At 39.8% G+C, this 19,200-nt stretch overlaps 3 protein-coding genes across 5 annotated transcripts in view; 2 read left to right on the forward strand and 1 right to left on the reverse strand.

Moving 5' to 3' along the window:
• The window catches only part of LOC131792914 (cytochrome P450 2U1-like), a 24,979-nt gene extending 22,834 nt beyond the window's left edge, over positions 1–2,145 (forward strand). For all 3 annotated transcript variants that reach the window (XM_066172413.1, XM_066172412.1, XM_059084598.2), the window contains 2 exons: positions 168–325; positions 603–2,145. In XM_066172413.1, the coding sequence (XP_066028510.1) occupies positions 226–325; positions 603–1,774 (1,272 nt within the window). In that variant the 5' untranslated portion in view covers positions 168–225 and the 3' untranslated portion in view covers positions 1,775–2,145. The remainder of the gene's footprint in view (positions 1–167; positions 326–602) is intronic.
• A 2,980-nt stretch (positions 2,146–5,125) lies between these two features.
• On the forward strand, positions 5,126–11,718 carry LOC131768897 (steroid 17-alpha-hydroxylase/17,20 lyase-like). The gene is made up of 3 exons (XM_059084599.2): positions 5,126–5,260; positions 9,675–9,832; positions 10,547–11,718. Exons 1-3 carry the CDS (start codon positions 5,127–5,129, stop codon positions 11,716–11,718), a joined length of 1,464 nt encoding a protein of 487 aa, XP_058940582.2. The 5' UTR covers position 5,126.
• Positions 11,719–13,362: 1,644 nt separating this feature from the next.
• On the reverse strand, positions 13,363–17,373 carry LOC131768888 (steroid 17-alpha-hydroxylase/17,20 lyase). Its single transcript, XM_059084591.2, has 3 exons — positions 17,152–17,373; positions 15,874–16,031; positions 13,363–15,692 (listed from the first exon to the last, which is right to left on the reverse strand). The coding sequence occupies exons 1-3, from the start codon at positions 17,358–17,360 to the stop codon at positions 14,521–14,523; spliced, it is 1,539 nt and encodes a 512-aa protein (XP_058940574.2). The 5' UTR covers positions 17,361–17,373; the 3' UTR covers positions 13,363–14,520.
• Between the last annotated feature and the right edge of the window lie 1,827 nt (positions 17,374–19,200).

The following is a 19,200-nucleotide window of genomic DNA, read 5'->3' on the forward strand; positions in this document are numbered from 1 at the left end:
CTTTCTCCTTCTTCCTTTGTTTGTATTTGTTTTGGAATGCCCATTTTAACATTATTATTTTGAAGGAAATCATTCGATCGTGAAGTGAATTTGATTTTTTATCAGAACTTTTCATCTATCATTTAATCTTATTAAAATTTCCAAAATACTCTTTTGCTATTTTGTAGGTTGAAGGAAAAGTACGGACGAGTTTTCTCCCTAAAACTTGGAAGCTACAAGGTTGTCATGGCGGCATCTCCGGACGCCGTTCATGAACTACTTGTTAAGAAATCAGCTGATTATGCAGGAAGGCAGCAGACTTATGCTCTGTTTTCAATAACCCTTGGTAAGCGGTCTTCCACATTATTTTACAATAACTTCAATTCAAATTCATTAACGTATACTGTAACATAAGAAATTATCTTTCTTCGACCCTTTGAATTCTATGTAAACGTTCGCTGGCGCGCTATCCATTCTTCCCTTTGAATATTTACTCTCTGAACATTGACTACCCTTGTGACAGGTGAAAATTAGGTGGTCAGCTTATTGAGAGCCGGGAAAGAGTTTAGGAACATATAGTTACCCCTTGGGTGAAACTGACGCGTCTAAAACAAATCTTTCAGGAGGGAAAGATGTCGTCTTTTCTCACTATGGCCCAAGCTGGAGGCTTCATCGCAAACTCTTTACAACAGCCTTACGCCAATACTTGTCGGATATTCCTCTAATCGAAAGCCGAGTATTAGTACAGGCAGAGAAACTGACAAAATATATGGAAGCACTAAAGGGAAAGCCTTTTGATCCCTCAGAAAGCTTAAATCGAACTGTCGCTGACGTTATCTGTGGCATCACCTTTGGAGAAGGATACGACACCACCAACCCAAATTTGAACAGGCTCCTAAAGCTTAACGCTGACTGGATGTCAGACCACGAGAATGCTCAGCTCGTGAGAATACTGGACTTTATCCCTGCAACACAGTACCTTCCTATTAAAGCTTACGATCGATTCATTCAGCCTTTCTATGAAATGTTCGATATCCTTCGCATATTCTTGCGAGAGCGAGAGAAAAATTTTAATCCCGAACAACCCGTTCAAGACTTGATCTCGGGCCTTCTTCTCGCCAAAAAAGACGCCGAACGCGAAAATGACAGGGAAAAGTCCTGTTTTTTATCCGAAGATTACTTTGTTAACACCATAGAAGACATGTTCATCGCCGGCTACGAAACTACAGGTACCACAATGAGGTGGGCAATAGCCATGTTGGTTAACTACCCAAAATACCAAGAGGATATTCAACGACAATTAGATGAGGTGGTTGTTGACCGAACACCGTCTTTGTATGATCGACCCAATCTACCCCTCATCCACGCTACCATCATAGAAACGCTTCGCCTGGCAAATGTGGTTCCGCTTGCAGTGCCTCATTGTACCTTGAATGATACAACTCTCTGCGGCTACCGCGTCCCTAGAGGTACAATAGTGTTTCCTAATACAGAGTCGGTTCACATGGATCCCAAATGCTGGGAAAACCCGACTGAGTTCAACCCTTACCGTCACCTTGACGATGAAGGAAAGCTGATCACAAACCAAGGCAATTATTTCCCATTTGGGGCGGGACGACGGTTCTGTGCTGGCGAACCCCTGGCTAAAGTTGAGTTGTTCTTGTTCATATCGTGGTTGTTACAGAAATTTACCTTTGTTGCTGAAAAAGATGGCTGTCCTCCTCATTTAAAAGGCTTTTACAGCTTTACACAATTTCCAGCTCCATATAAGATACGCGCCATTAAACGAAAATAGCATAAATATTTTTCAAATTGTCTAACTCCAGAAAAAGCTAGGAGAACATTATGTAAGTGGATTTCTTTTTCACATTTATTAACCAATGATTAAGTGCATACTTCGTATTTCTCATATAACCCGTTCGGCCCCGCGCACGCAGGCCTATAGCAACCATAGTGAAAGTTGGGGTGTGTATGGCCGGATGGGTTGAAGTGAGCCGGGCCGGAAACAGCCTTCCATTCTATATATCTTGGTTGAGGCAACATTCAGCGGTCACCTGATAAAATGCCAATTGACAGAGTTTGGTTCAACTGGACAGAAAAATATTTGGCTCAGGGGCATAGCGCACGGATCTCGCTCGAGCAAAATATATTCCCTTCCGGCCCTCGCACTCGGTCTATTTAACAAATAGATTCCAATCAGTGCGTCACTGATGTTCTTACCACATTTTAACGTCATCTGTGATCTATTACTGAACAGACGCATGGCAACTTGGAATCTATTTGTTTTATATACTAAATAATTAAAAAAAGTTTTAATGATGACGTCATCCATACGTCTGTCCTCCAATAGATTATAAGTGAGAACCAATCAGAATACGTGTATAACTGAGCTTATTATATAAAAGAACATAGCCTTTTATGCCGAATATTTTTATTTTTGCTACGGTGAGTGCTAAGCAAATGTATCAGGGCAGAAACACCTAGTTGTTCGCGTTATTAAGATGATAAGCTTGGGTTTATTCATATCTAGTTTTCCTTTTTTTTTAGCTTGTTGTGTAGTACTTTCCCAAACTAAGAAGGGCTAAGTTTGGTCTGATTTATCCTGGCCTCCATTGTTAGCGTTGCAGATAGCTCTGTAATCATTTATACGTTATGTGTTTTGTTATGTGTTTGCTACAGCTGATTTAAACACTCTCTGAGTATTTTAAGAACCTAAATCTACAAGGAGCATTCTTTATTATGCTGTATTAAGTTCTACTTCACCTCTTGGGTTTAACGACCGTTTTTTGCCCTACGTTTGTATCATTTACATGGAAACGCCTTAATTGTTAATATGATCAATATTGTTAGTAATAATATTTTCCTGATTAAAGCAAAGTTTATACCCACAGTGACATCTAACGTTACATGTCTATTTTGTGCACGAACACAGCTTACTCATAATGTCGTTTCGTTTAAGACCGTGGAGATAGGACCTTTCGCATAGTGGTGTCGACCACTTGATAGAGTAAACATAGGGTAAGCAACAAGTTCGATCACTAAAATATGAGAATGAGTCGCACAGCGATATTTATGCTGCCTTGAAACCTTTTTTGGACTCAACTTTTAAATCTTTTTTTTTTTAATATAAACTGAAACTGTAATAATTTTTCGTCGAGTAGATTACCCTTTTTCACTCAATAGCTATTCAAGGTACTATTATTATATATCACTTTATATCGGCTTGGGTTGATAGAATACGAACACCCCAAGGTTATTTATCTGAAGGGAAATCATCAAGATAATGTTAAGTCATTAGGACAAGTCACTCATTTGTAACTATGGATTACTTATAAATAATACGAATAAATAATACGAACGCCCCAAGGTTATTTATCTGAAGGGAAATCATCAAGATAATGTTAAGTCATTAGGACAAGTCACTCATTTGTAACTATGGATTACTTATGTCTGGATTTTATTTGTTGGTCACTGTTTATCAAACAGGTCTTTTGTTGGCCCTAGGTGTACCTTCTCTAACTTTCTTCATTGTTGTCAGAGCTCAAAAAGGCTTTCTCTTTTTCAACCCCTCTCCCCTCCCCTCTTTCAACGAAGGCCCATACAAACGGAACAAAAATCCGGATGCTAGATCAAGCATTTTCTGTGTACTGTTATAACAACTTCACTTCGTGTTCATTTTAAATTTTTGATACAACAGATCGATACAAGAGATTTAACAGGAAGATCCTCGGTCTATGTTTTCACGACAGTCCGTCTACTGACAGCAAATTGGGCTGAGGCAGTTCAGATCTTTTTATAAGTTTGGAAATATTTTGGATATGATCTGGAACTGAGCGTTCCCCACATGAAAATCAAGATCTGCGTGCGATGCTGTTCAGAGTATCCACCACTTTTTTGCCACAATGCTTAACAGATTTCTTTTCTACACTTATATTGGGTTTAACATCATGTTCCTTTGTCCAGTCTAGAATCCTTCAATTGAAGTAAGCAATATGTCTTTAAAAACAAATTCTTTACCTCGAGGAAATTTAATCAAAACTAGAATTTTCCATTATCTGTAAAGCTCGCTAAGCCTTGGATGTCAGAACACCTAAGTAAGTGTGTGTCTGTTTATACAGTCACGATCTGCTTGAATCAAATGTTTTGTCGACAGACGAACTTGATTAGCAAATCTAATCGCTTGTATTGCTCTGTAAGTGGGCATGTTTTGTTTTCTCTGGAAAACTCCAATGAAAAACAAAATTTAAATTCAAAAAGAAAATCAAAGATCTCGATTTTAGATTTATCAATAATCAATTGAACTATTTTTTTAAATTCTAACAGAAACCAAAGATTTAACTTCAAAAACGAAAGGAGCCTCAACAAGAAATGTTTAGAATTTGCTAGTAACTCTCTGTTCTAATGAATGCCACAAGAAACCCTTAAAGGTTTCTGATGTTGTACTGCATATCCTGGTGTTTACACATATTTATTTACACATATCCTGTGCTTGTGAACTTGGGGACCAAGAACTTCAACTTAAAACTTTCTGGTGACATTCGCATGGATGATCTGTACAATGGTTCCTTTTCAACGGATAATACCTAGCCTAGGTTTTCAAAACCAGCGTGCGTTTCCTCTTATAATACCCTTGTCTCAAATCATATTTTTCCGTTTTCCCACTTTGCAGATTGCCTAAGGAGCAAAATTAAAGCAGCAGTTGGCAAATGTTTCGCTCCTCTGTTGCTATTTTGATCGGGAACATTGATTTACGCGAAGTTCACAAAACTTTTTAGGCGTCAGCCGATGGAACCTGGGAACTAGGCAGAAGCACAATATTACCTAGATGGACGAAAAACGTCGCGAGATGGGTAGCTACCCTCAGCCAGTACAATGCAGTACAAGCATTTGTGCTCTAGGTCATTTTTATGATTAGATGAAAATTTAAAAACAACAAATTCAATTAACTGATAATTGTATCTTGGGTAACGTAAGCAATATCTTTAATTACATGAAAGAAACGCGGTTGCCTAATACAGGGTTGCGTTATTTATAATAGCATCACCAGCCGATCACGGAAATTTCTCATCATGGGCTCCGCATCAACAGCGTCGATTTTCGACTCTCTTACTCTCGGAAATTTTCTTCTATTCTTGCTTCTGCTTCTTATGTTACATTACTTGATGGTAGTGTATGAGTTCAGGAACATGCCGCCAGGTCCACGCTTAACGACGCTTCCAGTTCTGGGAAACATATTTTCCTTGGATTTGAAGGCGGAGAAATTTACAGAAGCTATTAAGGGGTAAGTGACACTTGAACAGTGTAACATGGCTTTTACCCAAATCGACTTTCCCTGTCTGCCTTGATATGAATTGATAAGTAGAAGAAAAATTAATGGTTGGGAATCAAGATATTATTTCATTATCTTTTGTTGGGAACGCGTTGGTCTAGGTCTTACGAAACCAGAACAATTCAGCTGTTGAGAGCTACGATGGCTCTTCCTAAATATTTTAGCCATGTCTTCTCACTTTGTCCGAAACAAAGACATGTGAAGGAGGTTAAAGGTCTGAATCAATTCATTATTGTCTAATTATGGATAGAAGAAATCGAATTAACTCTCTGAGCTCCTGCGTAACTAATTTTCGTGCATTGCGTGAGATCCGTAAGCCTAGATGTCGGCGCTCTAAATTAATGTGGAATCAAGGATTATGTTTGCGTCAGATGTGGTGACCTGTCCTTGGTAGGTTTTGATTGCCTTGTTTTCTCTTGGTATGTAACTCTTGGATGAATCATGATGACACTATTTGAAGATATTTGCATAACAATAAATATTGAGGGGTACATTGAACAGATTAGTCAAAGCTGCTTAGTCAATTGTTCCTATCAACGCCTTTAACGACTATTGTGATTTGGATGCTCTGCCCTCACGAACATTCTGTTTCTACCAATTCAAGCTCTGTGCAATGGTTGCTCTGTATTTTTCAAACACAAGGCTCGCTCGAGGTTGTTTAAGTGATGAGTGTTGATAAATGTGTCTTTAAGTAAACATTCAGGGTCACGCTCTTCGTAAAAATTTTTGTAATGTGACTCTTAGTACAGCGTGAAGAATATTCGCCTTATTGGGGTGTTACGAAACTATGGATCGGCACACTGCGTAAACTGTGGAATCTCCGGAACTCATTCCTTTATTTTTGTATGAAAATAAGAAGTAAACTGTTGAAAATTACATGTTCGGGTAGAAGGAAGTTACATTAAAAGAGATATTTTTATCGTCTTTGACGTCCAACAGAAAAAAGTGACTATAATTGTGGGAAAATTCATTGCGGGATATTCCCGATCAGCTGAGCAAAGCCACATTGAATGTTCTATTCCCCACTATCCGATCAACATGGCGGAATGCGAAAGAAAAATATTCGCTTTTAGTAGCCTGTTCACGGCCATGGGCTGAATTCGAAATTCTGCGCGTTGCGTTATACTAGTTATGTTTGTTTGTATTCGCCCTGATACTGTTATTGGACCGCTTTCTAATAAAATATGTAAGTGATAATGATGTAATAATTTATTTCTGCACCCTATTTTGTTCTGTCTGAGTTCTGATATCAATGCCTTCAGCTCTATTGGTCGACTCAAGAGAAAAGCAACAGATCGACACCTTTATCTTTGGCATTAGGCTAACAGACTCCTTTCAGCTCGACTTGCAATCTGTGTGTTCATAACTAAATCAGCCATAATCTGCCAACATCATTTAAAAAAAGGACTCGAACCAAAAACGATCAAGTTTTGATATTTTAGTTTTCATAAGTAAATTCTGCACTACTCAGTAAGTGTCAAATCCTTTGAACTTATAGAAATTCCACAGTTATCTGTAGTATTAAAATACAAAGACTGTCATGTGTATTTTATAAGAAAAGTCTCAGTTCTTGTACTCTTTCTTCTACCGAACTGTCTAAACCCAACTGCAGCAGCCTCAGCTCCATGCAAGTGGGGATGGTGCATTTAGATACATGCAAGTTGGTGGTGTAAGTTATGACTGGCTTTGCAAGAGGTCTTCAGGACGCCAGTTTAGTCACAGTTGAAAATTTTCTCTTTATGTTGAATGACAGGTCCGACGAAAATTGAAGCCATAGGATCTCTAAACAAAAAATAGCATCCAGTGAACTTCCTAACTCTTTCTATTGACGGCAGGATAATAAATGGATTATTGTTATACCATGGCAAATTTACCCGTAGAGGTGCTCTTGTCGTAGTGGACAGCGAGGTAAGCGGCTGTTTTGACATCATGTGGGGTGTTCTTGTTGAGGAAAACTTGATGGAATTGATCAGTGCTTCAATATTGCTGCGTTTGTGACACGAACATCGGTCTAGGAAGCTGTATAATGGTCGGGAGAGGTGCAGACACTACATCCACTTGGGTGTTCGTTGGGCCTGTCCCAAATAGCCATTCCACTGGCGAAACAGACGTCGAGGGTGCTGATTGCGGGGGTTGCCGTACTCTCGTACTCTCCTCGCCTTTCATTTCCCGTTTCTTTCCTGCGGCCTATTGATATTAGCTGTAGACACATCGTAGAGGTTTGTCGAAGCGTTTAAGAATGGTGGCAGCACGTTCACGGGCTGTTTGTGGAGTGGCCACTGTGTGCGAACACGCATTAAGACCAAATCTAAACTTTAAGAATGTTCATGTCATATGGCCTCCTCCTTATGTAAGGTTGACAGAATTGGGGTTCTGTGTAAACAGGCTATAGACAGAGTACCTTGGGATGCATTCATCTTCTGATGGGACTTGAATGACTACGTTGGGGGTAGGAAGATACTCCGAAACTTTTTTTCCGGATAAATGCTAACACTGTACCTGGAATGTATGACAGCTTCCCTCTCCAGAGGACATCAGGACTGTTGATACTGATATTCCTCATGCGGCAGCTGGACCTTTCGCGGCCTCTAATTCTGTTTACAAAACTAACTGAAGGTGGCAGTCTAACTGGCTCCTGCCTATTTCATGAATTCACTCGGACCACGGGCAGCCCAAGCTCCAGCTGTGAGATGATCATCTTGCAAAATAAGAGTCATGGCGAAAATATAAGAGTTTGTATGAGAATATTTACGACCGCTCTTAAGAACTGTCAAATTCTCAATAAAAATACCTCACCTTACTTCCACAATGCTTCGCTTCTTGTCTGACCGCTCATTATATTGAAAGGAAGCCATTTTAGCGAGTTATCTATTTCTATGTTTACTACTCCAGAGAGAAGGACAAGGCTGCACACTCCATTTCCGAACGCCCGATCCGAGAGGCAATAAATCTAAGCTCATAATTACCGGGAGACCACAAATCCAACGCAGAATCCAAGCGCATATACTGTAGTTTCAATTCAATTCGCTACCAACTCAATTCTCCCCGTGAAAACGACACTAACCTGCCGGCAGTTTGCTTCAAGAATTTCCAGTTTAGACGTTTCTAACTGCCCGCCTACACGTTCACCACGATACACGACCGTTAAAAACCAGCTTTGTAACCTTGCCTCCTTTTCAACCTGAGTCTCGCCGTGGACCACACCGTCACTTGGCACCCGTGGTTCCACGACGATATGTTGATGTTGATTGATCATTACCCTTAATGCCGAGAGAATTCAATTTGTCTGGGCAGTTTTCCTTGAAGTGACAGCTACAGTGAAGCTGTTCTGTTTGTGGATAGAACACTTTCATCGTTATTATCAGCCCTGCCTCCCAATCTGTTACAACACTTCTGAGATCTGCGATACCACTGTCCATTTCTAGAAGCTTAGTAATTGAGAGGCCAAGTGGCATTACGTACTGTAGGTTCGGTTGATATGAACGATAGTCTGTCCCGTAAAGATTTGCGTATCCCCGTCCTTACTATTTTAAGAACAAAATTCTTTCAAGTGAAAAATGGGAAAAAAAAAGAATTATAAAGCCATAAACAGGCTACTTACCTCGCATATTTCTCACACTATTCCGCTAATTTTTCTTTTTTTTTTTAGTGTTATGTTCTTTACATCAGTGATAAGATGTTTTTCACTTTTTTATTTCAATTTTTCTCTTTTTGCAAAAAAAATTATCGGTTCCAAAGGAACTTCGGCGGTCTGCTACTCCGCAGTTAATACAAGCATTATTGAGAATATTCGCTTCATTGACCTCTCAGTCGATGTTCTGTAATTGCTTCATATTAATTAATATGACAATGCTAAACCAGTTTATAGCTGATCACCTGTCTTCTCTCCCCGAGGAGAGCAGAATCACAGTTGTCTATAATTGTTCGACTTTGTGTAACGTTGGGTATCTAATTTATGGGTGAAATGCAAACAAATCAAAAGTTGTCGGAAATTCAATTCCTTCAAATAAGCATTGCTTCTTTATCAGGGGGTTGTGAAATGCCGCCGATCCCAAATTTATCTTGAAATAATGTGAGGGTCGATTCCACTGCCTGTCATGAACTTAGCCATAATTGAGGGTCAAACATTTTCTCGTCCGACCCGACCCTACTCAGTCTTCTAGCATTTTTCATAGGACTGACGGCTCTTTTTCCTTCTTTCTTTTTTTGTAATTTTTAATGACCCTCAAGTGAATTAAAGTCATTCATTTTCTTTTCTCGTTAAATCATGTTAAAGTTTCGAAACTTATCTTAAAAATTTTCAGGTTGGATTGTTTATCATTAAATCGTATTAAAATTTCCAAACCACTCTTTTGCTATTTTGTAGGTTGGAAGAGAAATACGGCCGACTTTTCTCCCTAAAAATGGGAAGCTACAAGGTTGTAATGGCAGCATCTCCGGACGCAGTTTATGAAATGCTTGTTACGAAATCAGCTGATTATGCAGGAAGACAGCAGACCTATGCTCTGTATTCAATAAACCTTGGTTAGTGGTCCTTCATATCATAAATCCGTCAAGCATGCCAAATTAATTATAGTATACCGCAACTTAAAAAAAGAAATTCTCTCTCTTTGGCCGCAGTCAAGCCTCTTCCTTGGTTTTGGTAATTGGTATAGGAGACCTGAGCACTCTTGCGTTCAGGTGATCTTGGTCAAATTCTTTATGGTTCTCGATACAACCACAATAACACTCGTGCTTAAAATCATTCTGGCGTTATTATCAGTTAACAATTCTAATAAATCTATCGCGATATTATTATGACGATAATTTTTGTGGAACCCTTTATTTTGCGTCATTGGATATTTCCACTGTAAAAATTGTAGCGTAAAGAAATGATGTCTTTATTACACTGTTTTTGCAGAAGTGGATAGAGGTAACTTAAACTTTTCGTGAATAACCGAAAAGTTGCTCTGACTCCAATGTAAACTTTTTAACCTGGGAACCTGGTTGTTTTTCAGTAACACAACTAAGAAGTAACGCTTTCATGTTCAAGGGTTGTTTAAGTTAACATTTCACTCCTATAAGGCTAGAGGTCTTGTCGTCTTTGGAACATTCACTATCTGAATATTAATTAGCCTTGTGACCCAGATAAACGTGGGGTGGTCACTTTTCAAGAGAAAAAGAATTGAGGACTATATAGATATCCTTGGGATGAAACAGTTGCATCGGAATCAAATATTCTTTTTTTTTTTCTTACAGGAGGGAAAGATATTTTGTTAACTCACTATGGCCCTAGCTGGAAACTTCATCGCAAACTTTTCACAACAGCCTTACGCCAATACCTGTCGAATATTCCTCTAATCGAACGCCGAGTATTAGCACAAGCAGAGGCACTAACAAAATATATTGAAACACTGAAAGGAAAGCCTTTTGATCCCTCAGAAAGTTTAAATCGAACCATTGCTGACGTTATCTGTGGCATAACCTTTGGAGAGGGATACGACACCACCAATCCAAATTTGAACAGGCTCCTGAAGCTTAACGTTGATTTCGTGTCAGACCACGAGACTGCTCAGCTCGTGAAGATAATGGACTTCTTCCCTGTAACGCAGTACCTTCCTATTAAGGCTTACGATCGATTCATTCAGCCTTTCTATGAAATGTTCGATATCATTCGCATATTTTTGCGAGAGCGAGAGAAGAATTTCGATCCTGAGAAACCCATTCAAGACTTGGTCTCAGGTCTCATTCTCGCTAAAAAAGAGGCCGAACGCGAAAATGATATGGAAAAGTCCGCCTATCTATCGGAGGATTACTTTGTTAACACCGTAGAAAACATGTTCTTCGCTGGCTACGAAAGTACAAGTACCGCTATGAAGTGGGCAATAGCCATGTTGGTTAACTACCCCATATACCAAGAGGATATTCAACGACAATTAGATGAGGTAGTTGGTGACCGAACGCCGTCTTTGAATGATCGACCCAATCTGCCCCTCATCCACGCTACCATCATAGAAACGCTTCGTATTGGAAACGTGGCTCCTCTTGCAGCGCCCCATTCCACCTTGAATGACACAACTCTCTGCGGCTACCGTGTCCCTAAAGGTACGATAGTGCTTCCTAACATAGAGTCAGTTCACCTGGACCCCAAATGCTGGGAGAACCCGACTGAGTTCAACCCTTACCGTCACCTTGATGACAAAGGAAACCTGATCACCAGCCAAGGTAACTATTTCCCATTCGGAGCGGGCCGACGGTTCTGTGCTGGCGAACCACTGGCTAAAGTCGAGTTGTTCTTGTTCATGTCGTGGTTGTTGCAGAAATTTACTTTCGTTGCGGAAGAAGATGGGTTTCCGCCAAAGTTGAAAGGCTTGTACGGCTTTGTACAATTTCCAGCTCCTTATAAGATACGCGCCATCAAACGAAAATGACATGGATTTTTGCCTAGTGTTTTTACTCTAGGAAAATCTTGGAGAAAATTATTTTGGTGGGTTTTCTTTGAATTTATTTTGCTTTATTTCTTGTCAATGAATACAAGACAATAACAAACAAGAGTCAACCTGGGTTGAAAATCTTAAACCAAAGATGAATTTAAATTGCATTACAAATTTGTGTTTGGAAGGTCAACTTCTCCCCTTGTTTTCTTCTTATTTATTTTATTTTCTGGGGGTTACATTCTGCTATCTTCAGCTGACATCTGGTCAGACATTCCAAGGAAAGGAGGGATGTTAAGGGATACTCCCAGAGGAAGAACATCTTCAGTTGTAAAAACCCTTGTCAGCCATTACAGAGTCTCCCTGTTCAAAGGGTAGTTTCAAAAAACCGCTGCGTTCAACCATTTTTTTATCAAGTATACTGCCAGTGTATAATTGTCCTATAAATGTTATTGACCCTTTAGGAGAAATGCCCGCCAATGCTTTTGGGGTGGTATGGTTCTTGTAAGAGCTAAATAACTCACTGTTTAACAGACGACTGCCAGGCATCTGACAGCGCACCTCGGTGCAATCGATTCTTACCCTTGTACTGGGATACTTTTATTTTGAAAGCTTCAGGCATCGATTTATCTACTACTTTCCTGGATGGCCAGATATTTATCTGGTCAAACTTTAAGTACATGAAATTAATCCACGAAACAAATATTCTACTCACAGTCGACTGAGAAATTTTAAACAAGTGTGCAAGGTGAATTCCAGTAAACCCTTGCCTCAGTCTGCACATTACCAGGAAATATTCTTCTGATGGTGTTACAGTCCTTAGCCTTCCATGCTTCACTGAATTACCAGCAGCAGCCGTTTGTGAGTCATCTTGGCTAGACAACCAGTATTTCATATTTTTTCCATTGACACCAGGATCTAAATATTCATACAGAGCCATCATTGTTAGGACATTTGGAAACTCAGTATGAAATGTCAACTAAGAGTAATCTGTTTTAACGTTGTCAAATGAAAACACGTGCTTTTCGAGTTTCTCGCATTTTTGCTCGAGAGAAGCAATGTTTCCCTTCAGGGATAACACCTCGCTCTCTAACTTTTCTTTAATTTCAGTAATGCAGCTAAAAGTTTCTCGAGTCGTGCAATTTCCGGATTTTCCTCGCACTGCAAATCAAAAATTTGTGAACTTTTTCCGAAAAATTTATTAAAAAACTGAAAATAATGTGAGTTTTCCTACCTAATAGCGCATCTAAGTAGCTCTCCTGGTAATGTTTACTTTCTAAGCGACCAGATGTGGCCTTTCCGACCTCGTTTTCATGCGCTCGATTCCAGACCATTCCGCGTGGCAGTCATTTATGAATACGGTGTATTGATAAGTTGGGAATGTAACAAACTAAAATCAAAGCCTACTTTAGTTAACGAGACCAATTTGACCTATTTTTTATCAATGAGGATTTTTCAGTCAAATAAATGGTAAATTACACGTTTTCTTTGATGCCTTGGTTTCTTTGAAATAATTAAAATAATAAAAACATTGCCCTTTGTCCCACATGCTTACATGGTCAGTCGTGAAAATATTGGGCTCCAAGACAGCCATCTACCCTTGATAGCAATAAGACAAACCTTTCTTGATAATCGAACTCCTTAGAATATCACAACCTCTCTAACTTCTGCATTCTCCGGGTTAAGATTTTGGAGGCAGAATTAGAACCTTTTAAGGCTCTGGCAATAATGATCCCTTTTAAAAGAGGGAGAGAATTGATGACTCACAGTAGCCTCCGCCATGGATCGGGCTCTCTTCAGCCCGAGAGGATTGGGTCCTCTCGTTGCTAATAGCCGACCAGGATGATCCTATTTGATTCGCACTGGCAACCCAACATGCAAAGAGGAGATTATTTGACAATACATCCTCTCACTACAGCACGTTAAATACTATCCCTTTTATCCATCATAGCTTGATGTCGACTGGATCAATTTAATGACGTGCGAAAACTAATAACAAGGTTGTGAGGCAAAATACAATTGTTTTTAAAATTTTAAATCAAGGAAGAGGATATTTCGGCCATGTGATTATCACGTCATTTCAGTTCTAAAAGCTATCTCTGAAGTCTGGTGCTGGATTAATTACTTAGGCTATGATATGATTGTTCGTGCTTTTAACAGTATGCACACTTTGCCTCACTGCAGGTATATTTGGCATTTCACAGGTGTTCGTTGATTGTTTAAAGAAAACTTTATCTGGGTTTATCCTCCTCATTACTTCACGAATAAACTACAACACAACTACGCTTAAAAGACTTATTCATTCTTGGATTGTATAGACATTGATGTTCATCAGGTGAAAGTAACTAGGCTGTCAATCTATGTCCAACGATATCAAGTCAAACTTAGCTACCGAATCACGCTGAGCCATGTAAAGCAGATCTAGCATTTTAAGAAAGCTCCTTCGAAATTTTGACTCCGGTTTTAAAAAGTCACTGTCAATCTGAATCTTCATACAGCCCAAATTAAGATACGGCAAAACAAAACTAAAGCACCAATATAAAAATTGTAAGGAACTTCCCGACAAAATAATAGAATTACAATGAAGTTGGTTACAATTCAAATCCAAAACTGAGTAGAATATTATTTTCACGTTACAAGGGTGAGTAAACCACAATCGCCCAGGTGTACATTGCTAAAGAATTACTAAAGGCTTTCGGCTTTGAAACGATATACACAAAAACTGTTCTGTTATAAAAAAATCGCGAGAGAAGCTAGAGAAATGGCGTAATCATATCAACGATGGTTGAGAGCGCCTGCTCATTTCCTTTTGACGGCGCGGATCTTGTATGGAGACGGAAACTGAGTGCCGCTAAATTCTCTCTTCAAGCTCGGAGGATGACCCTCTTCTTCAGCGACAATACTAAACTTCTGGAACATCCACGACAGAAACAAAAACAGCTCAATTTTAGCCAGTGGTTCGCCTGCACACACCCGTCGTCCAGCTCCAAAAGGGTAGAAGTTGCCTTGGTTGGTGATTAGCTTGCCATTCTCGTCGATATGACGGTAAGGATTAAACATAGTGGGGTTTTCCCAACACTGAGGATTCAGATGGACAGACTCTGTATCGGCGAAAACGATCGTATCTTTCGGAACACGGTAGCCACACATTGTGGTGTCGATAAGAGTGAGGTGAGGCACGGCAAGAGGCACTACATTTCCAAGTCGTAGCGTTTCTATGATGGTTGCGTGAATCAGGGGCAGATTAGGACGATCTTCGAGAGAGGGACTTCGTTCACCAAGTACCTCATCCAACTGGTGTTGAATATCCTCCTGGTACTTTGGGTTGTTCACCAGGAAGGCTATCACCCATTTCATCGTGGTGCTCGTAGTCTCATAGCCAGCAGCAAACATGTCTTCGATAGTGTTGACTAGGTAGTCGTCGGAAAGAAAGGCGTCTTTTACCTCATCACTCTCCAACTCAGCTTGGTGTTTGGCATGCAGTAGTCCGGTGATTAAATCCTTAACGGGTTCTTCTGCGTCAAAACTTTCTTTTTTCTGGCTCAGGAATACGCGGATAATATCGTATATTTCATATATGGGCTGAAGAAGTTTATCATAAGCCTTGAGGGGTAAGTACCTTGCAAATGGAAAGAAATCCATCATGAGAATCAGCTGATTACTCTCAGTATCTGCCACAAGGTCTACGTTAAGTTTTAGTAACTTGTTCAATCTTGGATCTGTTGTGTCATAGCCTTCCCCAAACGTTATACCACAAATGACATTAGCAACAGCGTGCTGCAGGCAGTCTGCAGGATCGAAAGGTTTTCCACTTTGATCGTCCATGAACTTGACAAGTTTCTCTGCCTGTGTTGAGACCCGCCTTTCAATTAATGTTGCATCGGAAAGGTACTGGCGTAAGGCGGTAATGAAGAGTTTCCGATGAAACTTCCAAGCTAGACCATAATTACCGAACACAATATCTTTACCACCTGTGTGCGTAAAATTGGATGTTATCTTGAGATCGAAGAGAATATTTGCTAATCATGTTGGCCTTCTTACAACTTTTGGTCCGAATGATGACACACGATCCCATCTTACTCTACTATGATGCTATAAATTCAAAATAATTGAAATTAGCCTTAGGGGATTTCAAAGATAAAGCTTGCTTACCAAGCGTAAATTTTTCTAGGAAATATGTTTGTTGTCTTCCCGCATAGTCAGCTGATTTCTTAACAAGCATCTCCTGAACAGCTTTGGAGGATGAAGCCATCACGAACTTATAGCTTCCAATTTTTATGGAGAAAACGTTGCCGTACTTGTTTCTGAGACTGCAAGAGAGAACAGGGACAACACGTTTAGGGATTGTGTGGTGTGGTGAAGAAAATCAATCAATGGTATGAAGGAAAGGAAACAGTTACAGCTGTTGAAAGAATGATCAAAGGCGAGGAAGACTCGATCATCCATCCAAATGGTATATCTGTTCGCTTTCTTCATCCACTGATGAACGTTGAATGGGAGACGATCGTAGAAAGCTCATCGTTTTGATAATCGTACGAAAAAAAAAGCTTATCTTTTTTTTGCGTTTTCCGCGGCTGTTTTTCAGTCTCGTTACGTAACACTGACTCTAATCCCTGGACGTCACGCTTTCCTAATTCCTTCCGTTACGTGACCTCTATAAATAAGAATGGGAGTAAACAACTGCTGCTAGAGACCAGAGGCTTGTTTCCATGAGATAAAATTTCACCTGTTTTGCGTCTGTGCACATTAAAAAATTGGCGAGCTTCTTACATGACCGAGGCTGGAGAGAGAAGTTGATCGCTATTTTCTTGTAAACACGTCAAGTTTGGTGAAAAAGTAAGTAGTCCTAATTATCACAATTATTTTGCTATTTTTAGTCTTTCGGTAAATCACACATTCTCTCTCGGGAGGGTTACAAATCGCTTTTAAATCTAAATCGGCCATTTACAAAAACAAGGGTCTTTACAACTCTTAGTTTTTGTTTAAAGAGAAAGAGGGAAACAGAAGCACGAGGATCTAAAACTACTCAAGCGGAATGACCCCTTAGTGGTGCAACTTATCTAAAATGCAAATTCTAGTTCAAGACCACTGTGCCTTCGTATTAACCATTACTTTACTGCAAAAAATATTAGTGACTCTTCTTATGCATCTTCGTAATTTCTTTTGCTGTATTTTATGAAAGGATACTGATTTATGTTACAATCCAAACAATCTACACGCTACGTTGTTATTGTGTAATCGGTTTTGTTACAACTATCCGAGCAGTAATGAGTTAAGGCTTCAGACCCATTTCAGAGAGCGATACCTCCCTAAAGATAATAAATCGCACTACTGTAGACAAGTTTGACATAGCTCGTACGCAATTCTTTTAGTTCTTTCATCGAAAAATTCCTAAGATCGCTTGAGCCCTGCGATTCACCATTTATTTACCTTTTGAAAGCGTCCGAGAGTAAATCTGCTTTGAAGTCGAGGGAGAATATGTTCCCCAGAATTGGGATAGTCGTCAATCTCGGACCCGGAGGCATATTCCTGAACTCGTACAACACCAACAGGTAATGGAGCATCAGCATGAAAAGGAAAAGTAGTAGGACATTCCCTAGAGTGAGACATTCATGCATCATAGAAGCAACCGATGCCATGATACCTCGCGGTTGTCGCTCTCGATATGTATAAACGGAGGAATTGTAAACATTTCGCTCTTGGGGGTGGATGCATGTATGTAATTAGATAGTTTTGGGGCCAGTCACGCGGGGTGAGTAGAGTTTGATACATACAACAACGGTGTTTTCTAAACTTAAGGTATTCGTGTTTTTAGCCTGAAGAACAGGCGTAAGACGAAAGGAGATTGTTTCATATCACACTCAACGACAGATCCTTAAAAGTAACTACCAAATCGATAAACGATTTTAGTCCCAACAAAGTCGACAGTAAAAGTCAATGAATTCCTTAAAGGGCATGTAAACCCAAAAATACATGTTTTTCTTATACTATGTAAAAAGTGGCGTAGAAGACGAATTTGAAATTCGTTTTGTTCAATTCGACTTATTTTAGGAGAAAATCGGCATTTTCAACTGAAATCCATTTCCGGTAAAAACAATAGCGAGAAATCGTGACGTAAGCGGTGGAACTAAAATATTGCGCAACACATATTCCCCAGTAGAACTGGTGTGGGAGTTCGTGTAAGTAGCGGTAGTTTGGAAGATGTTTTTTCAGAAGATAGCGACTCGAATGCCTGAAGCTTAGTATATGACAGCGATGGGGATAATCCAGAATCTTCAATATGAGCCGCGTAGTGTGCACCGAAGCGATCCGCACGAAGACAATACAGAACATGTCGACAGCGATGCGACCTCCTCGGAAACACAGACTGGTATTTAATTTACTGTGTTATTTATTTGTATTTGACATGAAAATCCAATAAAGCGAGGGTACAATCTAAAAGAATGCAACAGAAATTTTGAGCTTCTGAGAGTGTTTTATATAAAACTATCAAAGGTGCGAGTGTGGAACTTGTCTGTAAACCAGAGTAGCATGAAACCATGTCTGATTGTCCACCTGGTTACCATGTGAACCTTAAGAAATTTTTTTGGAACAAGTTCCTTGGTATATTTTTGGAAGGAGGTAAGTATTTTCGTAGGACAACCATCATGTAGCGTTAATTTGCGATTTTTACGATTGCCATATCAATTCTAGCTGATTGAATGCCGAAGCGAAATCCTGCTCTAGCAACGACTTATTACATATGAATGATTTCCATTTATCTTTGTTCTTCGAATTCATACAAACTCCCTTTGTCACTCAAAATATACATACCCTAAAATTATGATACGTCGACTCAGGAAGCGATAGAAATACAAGGCCTTGATTGAATATTACTCTCGATGATCAGCCTTAGTCGCAATACAAATTTCATCTTCATTTGGTTTTGTAATAGAAGCGTTTCCCCAAATATAGTTTCTCCAAATAAAGTATCAGTATTCTCCACCGTTTGTTGCATTATGAACAGTTTATTGAAAATCTCCTCACCTCAGAAATCCAAGCGTAATGTAATTTACAGAGGTATGTCATCGTGTTTGAATTGAGGTAACTTTTAAAATACTCTAATTGAGGATGCTAAGAGGCGCGGTGGCCTCGTGGTTTGTGCGCTCGACTCCGGATCGAGTGGTCCGGCTTCGAGCCCTGGCCGGGGTCATTGTATTGTGTTCTTAGGCAAGACACTTTACTCTCACAGTGCTTCTCTTCACCCAGGTGTACAAATGGGTACCAGCAAACATGCTGGGGGTATCCCTGCGATTGACTAGCATCCAATCCAGGGGGGAGTAGCAATACTCCTAGCCGCTTCATGCTTAGGAAAACGGAAATAAACGCCGGCCCCATGGGTCATTATGGCCTGTATAAATGCTTTGCTTACTTTGAGGAGCTGCATCATACTGGTTGCACTGTGAATTATCTAATTTTACGGAAAAGCGCTGAATCAGC

Source organism: Pocillopora verrucosa, chromosome 9 (genome assembly GCF_036669915.1).
Source record: "Pocillopora verrucosa isolate sample1 chromosome 9, ASM3666991v2, whole genome shotgun sequence".
NCBI classification, from domain to species: domain Eukaryota; kingdom Metazoa; phylum Cnidaria; class Anthozoa; order Scleractinia; family Pocilloporidae; genus Pocillopora; species Pocillopora verrucosa.

What these genes read in the sequence shown, in the direction of transcription:
- LOC131768897 (XM_059084599.2), top strand. Translation starts at nt 5,127, where the DNA reads ATGTTACATTACTTGATGGTAGTGTATGAGTTCAGGAACATGCCGCCA. An exon ending in TTTACAGAAGCTATTAAGGG is followed by an intron (nt 5,261 to 9,674) that starts GTAAGTGACACT and finishes GCTATTTTGTAG; the next exon opens with GTTGGAAGAGAAATACGGCC. An exon ending in TCTGTATTCAATAAACCTTG is followed by an intron (nt 9,833 to 10,546) that starts GTTAGTGGTCCT and finishes TTTTTCTTACAG; the next exon opens with GAGGGAAAGATATTTTGTTA.
- LOC131768888 (XM_059084591.2), bottom strand. Translation starts at nt 17,360, where the DNA reads ATGGCATCGGTTGCTTCTATGATGCATGAATGTCTCACTCTAGGGAAT. An exon ending in CTCTCGGACGCTTTCAAAAG is followed by an intron (nt 16,032 to 17,151) that starts GTAAATAAATGG and finishes TCTCTCTTGCAG; the next exon opens with TCTCAGAAACAAGTACGGCA. An exon ending in CCTAGAAAAATTTACGCTTG is followed by an intron (nt 15,693 to 15,873) that starts GTAAGCAAGCTT and finishes TTACGCACACAG; the next exon opens with GTGGTAAAGATATTGTGTTC.